Raw genomic sequence first — 12253 nt, forward strand, 5'->3', positions numbered from 1 at the left:
GATAGATAGATAGATAGTCAGATGATAGATAGATATATAGATAGACTTTAGATAGATAGATAGATAAATAGAAATAGTCAGATGATAGATAGATAGAAATAGTTAGATAGATAGACAGACGATAGATAGATGGATAGAAATAGATAGATAGATAGATAGATAGACAGTCAGATGATAGATAGATAGATAGATAGATAGATAGATAGTAGATAGATAGATAGATAGATAGATAGATAGACTTATAGATAGATAGATAGATAGTCAGATGATAGATAGATGATAGATATATAGATAGATAGATATATAGATAGACAGATAGATAGATAGTTAGATAGTCAGATGATAGATAGATAGATAGATAGATAGATAGATAGATAGATAGATAGACTTATAGATAGATAGATAGATAGATAGTCAGATGATAGATAGATAGATAGTTAGATATATATAGACTTATAGATAGATAGTCAGATGATAGGTAGATAGATAGATAGACTTATAGATAGATAGTCAGATGATAGATAGATAGATAGATAGATAGATAGATAGATAGATAGATAGACTTATAGATAGATAGTCAGATGAATAGTCAGATGATAGATAGATAGATAGTTAGATATATAGTCAGATGATATATAGATATATAGATAGACTTATAGATAGATAGATAGATAGATAGATAGATAGATAGATAGATAGATAGATATATAGTCAGATGATAGATAGATAGATGATAGATAGATAGATAGATAGATAGACTTATAGATAGATAGATAGATAGATAGATAGATAGATAGATAGATAGATTCCTGAGAAAGTGAAATCGAAAGCGAGTGACGACACATTTCATATTTCATATTTCATATTATCCACTGAATGATCATTACGCCTATTATATTAAGATTCTTACAAAAATGTCACTGAAATGAGTATTACCGTGGGCTAAATCAATTATTAAAAAAAACAAAAAAAAATGGAAACGATGGAGGAAGATGCTCCTTTACTTCATCAGCCACTGCGGCATTAGAAGACACACACATCTGCTCATTCAGCTGTTATAGCACAAATGTCAAATATTTTAAAGAGAGGTATAGCCTAAATGTCTCCCACCCCGGACAAACTTTAATAGAATGGCTTTGGCATAATTTTAATTATGTAGGCTAGGCTATGGGTCATTATGGGTCATTAATGTCAAATACTATTTAAAATGTTATTTTGACAATTTGCTCGAAAAAAAAGGAATGACCAATGACAGACAAAACAGATTAATCTGAAATGTAAAATAATTATATGACTTAGCCTATAATATTTCATTGCCTATGTTTGAATTGTCATAATAGAAAGGCTATGAATGAAAATGTAAAGATTCGGTCTGTAGGTCTAATGAAAGCAGTCTGAAAGGTAGCCTACTTCATGGAAATATTCAATAATAAGCCCATTAATTACAATAAGTAGGCTATTCAATTCAAAATAATAACACTAAAAACATTGTGCCATTTGGACCAGTCTGATTTGATCTTTTTACTTCAGAATAAAAAACTAATCTAAAACCATTAATAATCCTAAACAAAAACAATAAACAATAAAAATGAATATTCAACATACATCATACTAATTTCCAGAGAAATAATATAAGATCAAATCTCAAAACGATTTCGACTTACTAAATTTGACAAATGTAATCAAAATTCTAACCTATTTTCCTTCCCGGGAATGCATAATGATATGACGTAGCCTATGCCTTGAGTCGAAAACACACGACAGATAATCTAACTATTACTAATAATAAAGTAAAAGATATACTGTATATATATATAATATCACATTTGGTTAAATTATCAATAAGTGATAGATAGATAGATAGATAGATAGATAGATAGATAGATAGATAGATAGATAGATAGATAGATAGATAGATAGAAAGAAATAGTCAGATGATAGATAGATAGATAGATAGATAGATAGATAGATAGATAGATAGATAGATATATAGATAGATAGATAGTCAGATGATAGATAGATAGATATATAGACAGATAGACAGATAGACAGATAGATAGATAGATAGATAGATAGATAGATAGATAGATAGATAGATAGATAGATAGAAATAAATAGTCAGATGATAGATAGATAGATAGATGGATGGATAGATATATAGATAAACAGACGATAGATAGGTAGAGATAGATAGATAGATAGATAGAAATAGATAGACAGACAATAGAGATAGATAGATGATAGAAATAGATAGATAGACAGATAGATAGATAGAAAGAAATAGTCAGATGATAGATAGATAGATAGATAGATAGATAGATAGATAGATAGATAGATATTGAGCTTCAAAGTTTTAGCAAAAATGATATCTGGAACAATTCTCTTTCATACATCATTCCCAAAATATACACAACTTAAAAAAAAAAAAAAGTAAATGGGTTATCACAGAATAAGAATATAATCTTGTTCTTGTTTACAAATGCTAAAATATAGCATGCCAGAAATGAAGACCTAATGTTTCAAATCCAAATAGTAAAAAGCCTTTGCTCACGCATCTGGAGCAGAGCAGTGGCCTATAGATGCGAGGTCCTTTGTGATTTGCTTGTGTTTGAAGGCTGGGAAGAGCAGTACTGATGATTCGACCAGCACTTTCAAGATTTTAAAGAAAGGACAAAAACACCCATCAAGTTCTGTCTTTGTTTTGTGGCAATTCAATAAAAAGATATGACAGAATTAAGATTCATGAGGAGATCTTTCAGGATTCAGTTGCATTATACGATGAACACTAAAAGGGCTCAATCAATAATATTTATATATAATATATATATATCATTAAGATTGAGTATGTTTCCCCCTAAAGATGTCTCAGTATCACAGACTCTCAGACACCAGTGCTGACAGCGGAGCCTCAGATCACAGCCTGAACGTTTCTGCTGGAGTGATCAGTGAGTATACATTTCACATTGAATTTGAGCAACATCAGTTTTATATCAGCAGCATAAAGCATCAGATCTCCCTTAGAAAACACAGCCTGATGGCAATAGTAGACCAGAGTGGACCAGAGTCAGGGGAGGACTGAAATAATGCATCTAATTTATTATTATTTTTTTATTTTTTATTTAAACATTGCAATATATTTCAACAAATTGCTGATAGCTTACAGGTATGGCAACCTACTTGTATGTTTATGCCTCATTAGACAGTCCAGTGTGGTGGCTACACATTTATGTTGTAATAGAGAATCATAATCTTGTTGTTGTTTGGGATAACAATGCATCATTGCCATAGAAACCAATGCAGATATTCCAGAAAATGAAGTTGTTTAGATCAGTTTCTAATTGGATACACAAATAATCGGATTTGGAGTGACAGTGTGAACAAACAGTTATCTGTCTCTCATTGGCCTTTAAACTGAACACAGAACAAACCCCACAAAATAAATGAAATACGTTATTATACAGGAAAATATATGTAATAGTATTTCATGTAGATTGCATTTAATAGATTACACATTCAAAAAAATATTTTTATTCATTAAAAATTGTATGCATGTTTGCACTGTGTTCATTGCATTTACACAGTTTTGACCAGCAGGTGTTTTGAGCACTTAAAAAAAATCATTTTACAAAGCAATTGGTTCAGTTGATTCAACGTTTGGAAAAGCTTTGTTTCTCTTATCTCTAGTGGTTACACTATTTTTGTAGAAATTATTCTAAATCTTGATTATAGGAGTGCTAAAAGAACATGGATACACCATCGAGGAAGAACTTGGCCGAGGGGCTTCAGGAATAGCGTTTCTGGTGAAAGACACAGATGGAGACCCTTATGTGGTCAAACAGATGAATTCCAGAGATGTAAGCATTTACCAAATCTTACTCAAGTATTTGACCATACAAGTGACAAACTTTTCTTTTCCAATAAGAGTGTCGCTTTTAAATGGAAGTTTATTCCTTCCTTTTAGGGGGAGGAGCTGGATGCAGTCAGAAATGAAGCTGAGATCCTGAAAAATCTGAACTTTGGATATATTGTTACTTATGTGAATTCATTTGAAGGTTTTTTCTTCTTCTTTGTACACTAATTTTCCTTTGTTTCAAATCAAAAAATGTGGTAATAATGTTTCTTAAATATTAAATAGAACTGCTAACGATAACCACGATAGAGATTGAAGAAGAATAGCGCAATTAACTAAAACAAAAACATCAGTAGAGCTGTCAGAAAATGAAGCCATTTTAATACATTATGAGTTAAATTAGTTTCTGACTGGATGTTAATTTATTTAGATAGTGAAGCGGGACGCATTTATATTGTGATGGAGTACTGTGAAGGAGGTGATCTTTCCAAAGTCATGGAAACACATAAAGAAGAACGTTTTTTTGAAGAAAAACAGGTGAGTTTCTTATGCAGACATACATACATACTGTACATTCCATGCTCTATACTTTAAACAATCCTCACAAAACTTTACAAAATTTTAGATTAAAAAACACGATTTAGAATGATACACCCATACAATACAATACCCTTTGGGGACATCACACACACACACACACACACACACACAGTCTGGTCAGCTATCCTTGTGGGGACTCTCCATAGGCGTAATGGTTTTTACACACACACTCTCACACACACACACACACACACACTCTCTCTCTCTCTCTCTCTCTCACACACACACACACTCTCACACACACACTCTCACACGCACACTCACACACACACTCTCTCTCCCTCTCTCATACACACTCACACACGCACACTCTCTCTCTCTCTCTCTCACACACACACACACACACACACACACACAGAGACAGACAGACACTCACACTCACTAACACACACACACATTTTTCCGTGTGTGCAGATCCTTGACTGGCTTGTTCAGATTTGTCTGGCTCTGCAGTATCTCCATGAGAAGAAAATTCTTCACAGAGATATTAAACCTCAGGTATGCACTGATAAAGCTCAATAAATCATATCACAATGTCAAATCTGTAAGACTTCTGAGATTTCTGTTGTCATTGTAGAATATCTTTCTGACTGAAGATGGTTACATCAATCTAGGAGATTTTGGATGCTCAAAAGCATTGGAAAGGTAAACAAAAAACAGTAATGGGAACTAGTGATGGGCTAAAACCAAAAGTCCTGGACATTTATAGGTTTGAGTTTACATTGTTTTTCCTTTGCAGAGCTGATGAATATGCTAATTCAGTTGTGGGTGCAAAGCTCTATGTCAGCCCAGAAGTTTACCAGAAGAAATACAATTCCAAGAGGTAAGCTTTTGGACAACTGAGTGTATATAAAATATTGTTATGTTCAGCATCATAAAATGGTTACAATTTCCTTAAGATCTTTCCGTGAAGGTTGATTATTTTAGTTGTCTAAAAATTTAACAGTTATGTGCTGTACTCTGTAAAAAATGAATCATGGGTGTTGTAATTTTTGTTTAAACAATTAAGGTGATAATTAAAAATAGTGTGTATATTTTATTAAGGAAATTGTGGTTCAGTCTTATATAGAAACTTTTAAGATAATTAGTTCAATTATTTAGAGACACCATTTGGCTGTGATTGTTAGTTCCCAGCATGCTTTGCATGGGGCTGGATATGGAGAGTGAATATTGAAATTACGTGTTGTTTTACGTGTTTTTGAGTGAAGGGAAACATCTCTCAATCTTTATTGTTCAGTTATATTTGATAGTTGCAGTTTTTGGCATTACCACTGCGCAGAAGAGTAGAGCTTATGGTTAGGTTGTGGATAACTGCATATGTTAATACAGTTGCACGTGTTGCATTGTTCAACGAGTCATAGCTTTGTTAATGCCAGCGCAGCAACAAGATTCTTCCTACTTCTGCCATTTTAGCAGCATACAGACATTTAATTCAACAACATAATTCAAAGTCAAATTCAAACTAGTGCTTTCCATCCACTCAAAATCACATACTTTTGAGATTTAAAATATAAAAGTAGAAAGCACATTTCACTAAAAATATTAAATGAATTGTGTCATAGACTAAAAAGATTTTCATTGTCATGCATCGGCTGTTTTAGTGACATATGGTCATTGGGATGGTTGCTCCATGATCTCTGCATGCTTGATGTGTGGGTGAGTATTTATTTTATTTATTTTTTTTCCAAAAAGCACCATATTACTGTCCCATTTTCATTCCAGTGATGATGAAAAAAAAAAGGCAAAAGGGTCAAATAAAACAGTTATTACATAACTCAAAACAGGAAATCTAAACAACAAGCAAACTTAACAAAATAGTGTGCTGTGCACAAAGAGTACAGGACCCTGAACAGATCAAACTGATGAACTAAATACACAGAGAATGCAAAATACAGGACTAGCATGTGTGATGATTGAATCAGTTTCCATGACAACAGATTGTGGCTGGAACTTAGAACAAAGAAGAGACATGTGACTGAATTGACACAAATTAAAAATCCATGAAAACGAATCTAAAGTAGAAAGCACATTTCACTAAAAATATTAAATGAATTGTGTCATAGACTAAATTATTTATTCAGGTAGATTCTGTTAAAGAAATCAAGCCTTTAAAACTACTCAAAATATAATGTGTAGTATTGTTTCTATATATTTTTAAGTAGTAGCACATAACCTTTTTTTACAGTGTACACATACTTATTGATTTTCATTGTCATGCATCGGCTGTTTTAGTGACATATGGTCATTGGGATGGTTGCTCCATGATCTCTGCATGCTTGATGTGTGGGTGAGTATTTATTTTATTTATTTTTTTTCCAAAAAGCACCATATTACTGTCACATTTTCATTCCAGTGATGATGAAAAAAAAAAGGCAAAAGGGTCAAATAAAACAGTTATTACATAACTCAAAACAGGAAATCTAAACAACAAGCAAACTTAACAAAATAGTGTGCTGTGCACAAAGAGTACAGGACCCTGAACAGATCAAACTGATGAACTAAATACACAGAGAATGCAAAATACAGGACTAGCATGTGTGATGATTGAATCAGTTTCCATGACAACAGATTGTGGCTGGAACTTAGAACAAAGAAGAGACATGTGACTGAATTGACACAAATTAAAAATCCATGAAAACGAATCTAAAGAGCGTAACTGTGACAGAACGTCCCTCTATGGGCAGGTGCGGCCTTGTGCTGTAAAATTGCTGAGGAGGTGGTTCCTTAGGTGTACGAAGGACTGGTGAAGGAGGAAGCCAGATTGGAAAGAACCAGGGAGGTGAGAATGGGAGGAGTGGCCAAGTGGTACACCTGGATGCAAGTTCATGGTGGAGTTGACGGAGGGAGAAGCCATGATGGAGTCTTGGCTGATGACATACAGGGAACGACTGATAAGGGGAAAAGCCGTTGACAGTGGAGCCCTAGGCACAGATGGAGAGCTGATGGGACACCAATGGTTTAGGCGACCAAGGCGTAGCCGCAACGACGAATGTTCAAGGTGGAGCCAGAGTGCCTGAGGACTGAGGTGGAGCCGTTGTGACTGGGGACTGAAGTAGTTGGGTGGATAGACAGAGCACAGCGGAAGGCTCTTAAGTTCGTGGCACAGGCAGGGTGACGGCTGTCAATGGTGGAGCCTGAGGGATGAGGGAGCCTGGTGGAGCCGAGGGAGGAAGGAGCCAAGGCGGAGCCAACAGGTCGCTGGAGCGATGGGACCAGCAGTCGAAGGAGGAGCTGGGGGATCCACTTGCTTGGCGACCACAAGACCCGAGGCTCATCCACACAGCAAAGTGTCAGGTGATAAGACAATGGGTTTAAGGGAACCAGCGAAGATGGGGCTGAAGGACTAGGTGAATCTGGATGAGGAGTCGTGAGAGGGAGGCCAGGCATGATTAGTGACTACAACACAGGGTGATGAAACGGGCTTTATGCTGGGTGGGGAGGGTGGGGAGCATCACCTCAGTTTCCCAATTGAACAGCCAGTCCGCACTGTCCCCCTCCACCAAAGCGTGAACGGATGTTGCCAGCTCACACAGTTGGTCAGACTCACTGTGGTGCTTCGGCTCCGAGGCGATGGTCAGTGCTGTCCTCCTCTCAGGCTCTGGCTCATTCATCATGGCAGATGGAAGCTCCCCGTCTGCGGTGGGCTCTGTGGTGTGGTGGGCTTTGAGCCTGCAGTGGCTGCACTAGATGTCATTAATTCAGGGCAGACACACTACAGACACCTCTTTTCAATGTCCCATCCTCATATCAGGTAAGTCCCTTAGTCCCCCATTTGCTCCGATCCAGAACAATGATTTTATGATCTCATCATTGAATGAAGTCTGATAGGCAAGCTGGCAAAAACGAAGCATATAGTCTCCAAATGAATGCTCTTCCCTGTATTGCAGTTGCTTAAGAACATAACTGTGACAAATACATTATACAAATGCAAATTACAAAAATACTACTTGATGGGTCTGTATAGCAGGGTTCCTCAAATCTTGCCCTGAAGGGCCAATGTGCTGCAGAGTTTAGCTCCAACCCTGATCAAACTCACCTACCTGTGATTTTCTAATGATCCTGTAGACATTGATTAGCTTGATCAGGTGTGTTTGATTAAGGTTAGAGCTAAACTCTGCAGGAAAGTGGATCTCGTGGGCCAGATTTGAGGATCTATAAACTCAGAGCTCAGTGCTTTTTCATGGTACACAGCAAAACCCCCAGAGTTAAATAAACACTCTCATGCCTAATTTCACTGGCAACCGTTAAAATGCATAAAACGTTTTCATTTTGTTGTTGTTGTTGTTGTTGAAAACAGTGTTGCGTAAATGGTTAGAGCTAAACTCTGCAGGAAAGTGGATCTCGTGGGCCAGATTTGAGGATCTATAAACTCAGAGCTCAGTGCTTTTTCATGGTACACAGCAAAACCCCCAGAGTTAAATAAACACTCTCATGCCTAATTTCACTGGCAACCGTTAAAATGCATAAAACGTTTTCATTTTGTTGTTGTTGTTGTTGTTGAAAACAGTGTTGCGTAAATGGCCACTGGGTTTTGAGTTGTGTTTTGTACATAGGAGTAATATGTGGGTGGGACGGGTGGGACATGTCCCCACCACTTTTTAAAAGCAGCTGAAAAAATATTTGACCATAAAATAAGTGAATTTGTCAACATCCCATACAAGTTAACTTATACATACGGCATATTTCCTGCTTCTAGGTGACTTTTGAGTGCATCTAGTAAAGGGAATCACACAATGTATATGGTTGCCATGACTATCATGACTATTTCACGCACTGGTTACTTATCTGTCATAAAAGCGCTTGAATATTATATTTCTGCAATAAGTTTAATAATTTGTTGATAATATTTTTTATTTTATAATTTTTTTTCTATGTAATATTTAAAAATTATCCTCTGTATGGGTGTCATGCCATAAAATATTTTTAATATGACTGACTTTGTATTTAACGTGAATTTAATAAAAACATTGTAAGTCACTAATTATAACACTTTCATTGTACAGAAATACAGCAAAAAACATTTAGTATACACTATCATTAACATTGTCACTGACTTTAGTCTAGCTAGAGTTGAAGCACTCTCAAAAACTCCCATTTTAATCACTGACGCTGTTAACACTGTGAAATGTTCTGTGAAAATCTTACTTACATTCCTACGCACATCTGCACTTTGTTGTTTGTGATGAGAGAATTCGCCAGAGAGCAGAATTCAGAATTCAGAATTCGCAAAACACAGGCGTTTCAGCGATGACTCATCAGAACGCCTCTGATTGGCCATTGCATTCAGAAGCTCAACAGAATCGTGTGTGAAACGCGTCTGGCTCAGCGCCAGCCAAAGCACGGATGCACAATTGAATTCAGCAGTTGGTGATATGCCGTACAGAATCAAATATTCTATATATCCTATTTCTTTGTCTTTTGGGAGCTGCATTCAAAATACACTTGGCTCAAAAATCTGAATGGGCATGACACCTCTGGTCCTGTGTTTGTTCCTTTCTTTGTCAGATCTTGTTATTGTTACAGTGATTGTTCTGTGTATCATGTACCCGTTTGCAATTATATCCAGCTCTTTTCTTTCTTTTACTTTCTGACGCTAACCAGATTCTTATTTTATTTTTTTTTATTCTTTCCTCCACAGGCAGATGTCATGCAGCGTCACATAATTCATGCAGTCAGCATGACAGGAAACCCCCCTCATATCTCAGAGAAATACTCAGTAGAACTGAGAGAATTAATCAGACAGATGCTCAGCCGTGACCCTAAAGACAGGCCTTCAGCTGAAGATATTCTAGCAAAACCATTCCTGGAAGATGCTGTGAACAGAAACAGCAGAACTCCACAGGCACTGCTACAGAGTTTCATTAAGTCTATCAACACCTTTGATAAGGCCTACAACAAGCACTATAAAGACCTTGAGGCCTTAGTTAGTGAGTGGGGAAGAATAACAGATTCAATGGAGTCTGCACATTACAGCGCCACAGCCGGCAGTCTGTCAGGTTCAGTGATTGGAGCAGCTGGAGGAATCACTGCATTAGTTGGTTTAATTTTGGCACCGTTCACTCTCGGTGCATCTCTGATTGTTACTGGTGTCGGTGTTGGAATTGGAGTTGCCGGTGGAGTAACAGGTGCTGCCTCCACCATTACTAATACTGTACAACAAAAATCATTCAGAGAGAGCCTTGAACAAATTCAGCAAAAGTATAAATCTGTAAGCGAACCTATTCTCACACCGCTGAATACACTGAGAAAGGTACTGAGAAAAATCACAAAGTTCAGTTTTTTTTTTGGCACCTCAACTTTTGACAATGTACAAATATCATGCAATTTAGACAAAAGAAATATGTTGTGTGCCACACAACTCATGAATTTAGGTCTGTTGGCAAATGTTAGCAGAATTGCTACTCAGACTGCAAGAGTAGGACGAGTAGTAGCAGAAGCAGTCTCGGGTGTGTTAAGTGGAGTACTAGTCATACTTGATGTCGCCTTCATAGTGATGGATTCTGTAGACATTCACCAGATGAGACAGGGACCAGTAGATGATCCAGAAAAGGTCACATCCAGTGTTCTCAAATCCATTGCAGAGATGAGGAGAACACATAATGAGCTTTGCAATGTCCAGAAGGAAATGCAGAAAACAAGAGAGGAACTAAAAGACTATATAGAATTGGCCAAGGATGACAGGGAAATAGACAATGATTTAAATAGTTTAAACATATAGATATGATTTCAGTCTGAGAATCAGGAAACCTCCTATATTGCTCTGAGACCAGAATTCATGTGTGTAGCATGAGGTTGAGTTTTTGTGATTATATCAAGTTAAGTCACCTTTTGTTTATATAGCGCTTTTTACAATATAGATTTTACAAAACAAAGCAGGTTTAAAATGATAACAGGAAAAACTATGCAACAAAGTTTGAAGAAAAAGTGCCATTGTTTAGCTTGAGTCAGTTCAGTGTTGACTCATGTCCATTGTAAAGATCTTCAATTATTCATTTATTTGATTTAATCTATTCAGTAGCTCTGGAGAAAACAGCGATGTCATAGTCCATTCAGTTCAGTTCTCGTATAATAGTGTCAATGCAGTCAGATCAATAATATAGTTGAATAGTAGGTGTCCACAACTAAACAAGCCAGAGGCGACAGTGGCAAGGAACTCAAACTCCATTAGGTGACAGAATGGAGAGGAAACAAACACTAGATAGATAGATAGATAGAGATAGATAGCATAATGTAACATAAAATAAAATAAAAACTATATAGCAGATACCATATATCCATTATATACGAGTGTTTTCTATTACATAGAGGTGTAGGTTTGTTTATGAATTAGCTTTTATGAATTACTATTTGTTTTAAAAGTACTTATTGGTGTGTGTTTTATAATTGTTTTTAGTGACTTTTGGGTAATTAATACACTTTTCCAAGATAATAATTTCTGTATACTGTGTTATGTTCTGCTTTTGTTTCGTTTTCACTTTGTTTGCTTTCTTTATAAATTAGTTTCATTGGTTACTCATTCACTCTCTAGTTTGTTGCTATGGTTAATCATTGATTATCAGATTCTGTTCACCTTGTTTTTATATCCCTCTGTTTCAGTTTATGGTGGTTGATTCTCAGTAACATCAGTGTTGAGTATGCATTACTATTATCTAGGGATGTGCCGAACGAGGCTTCTGAAGCAGTGAGGCTTTTACAGCAAATTGCATTGGTGCTTTGAAGAGAACTGCACGGGATGGATTTTTCAAAAGTGTGTAGTAGAAGAGCAGGCAAGCTTTGGGGCAAACTATCATGTTATACAATTGT

General features: G+C 36.2%; 1 protein-coding gene across 2 annotated transcripts; it reads left to right on the top strand.

Moving 5' to 3' along the window:
• The first annotated feature begins 2803 nt into the window (after positions 1-2803).
• LOC107573377 (serine/threonine-protein kinase Nek1-like) lies at positions 2804-11633 on the top strand. 2 transcript variants are annotated; one of them, XM_016259809.1, is made up of 9 exons: positions 2804-2945; positions 3730-3854; positions 3962-4052; positions 4281-4387; positions 4865-4948; positions 5028-5095; positions 5190-5273; positions 6052-6106; positions 10089-11633. In XM_016259809.1, the coding sequence occupies exons 1-9, from the start codon at positions 2861-2863 to the stop codon at positions 11166-11168; spliced, it is 1779 nt and encodes a 592-aa protein (XP_016115295.1). In that variant the 5' UTR covers positions 2804-2860; the 3' UTR covers positions 11169-11633. The 2 variants fall into 2 exon arrangements, with proteins under 2 accessions (XP_016115295.1, XP_016115296.1); XM_016259810.1 differs by lacking the exon at positions 6052-6106 and having other exon boundaries at positions 10089-10191.
• The last annotated feature ends 620 nt before the right edge of the window (positions 11634-12253 follow it).

The sequence above is a fragment of the Sinocyclocheilus grahami genome, unplaced genomic scaffold (assembly GCF_001515645.1).
Source record: "Sinocyclocheilus grahami isolate Dianchi unplaced genomic scaffold, SAMN03320097.WGS_v1.1 scaffold1924.1, whole genome shotgun sequence".
Taxonomy (NCBI): Eukaryota; Metazoa; Chordata; class Actinopteri; order Cypriniformes; family Cyprinidae; genus Sinocyclocheilus; species Sinocyclocheilus grahami.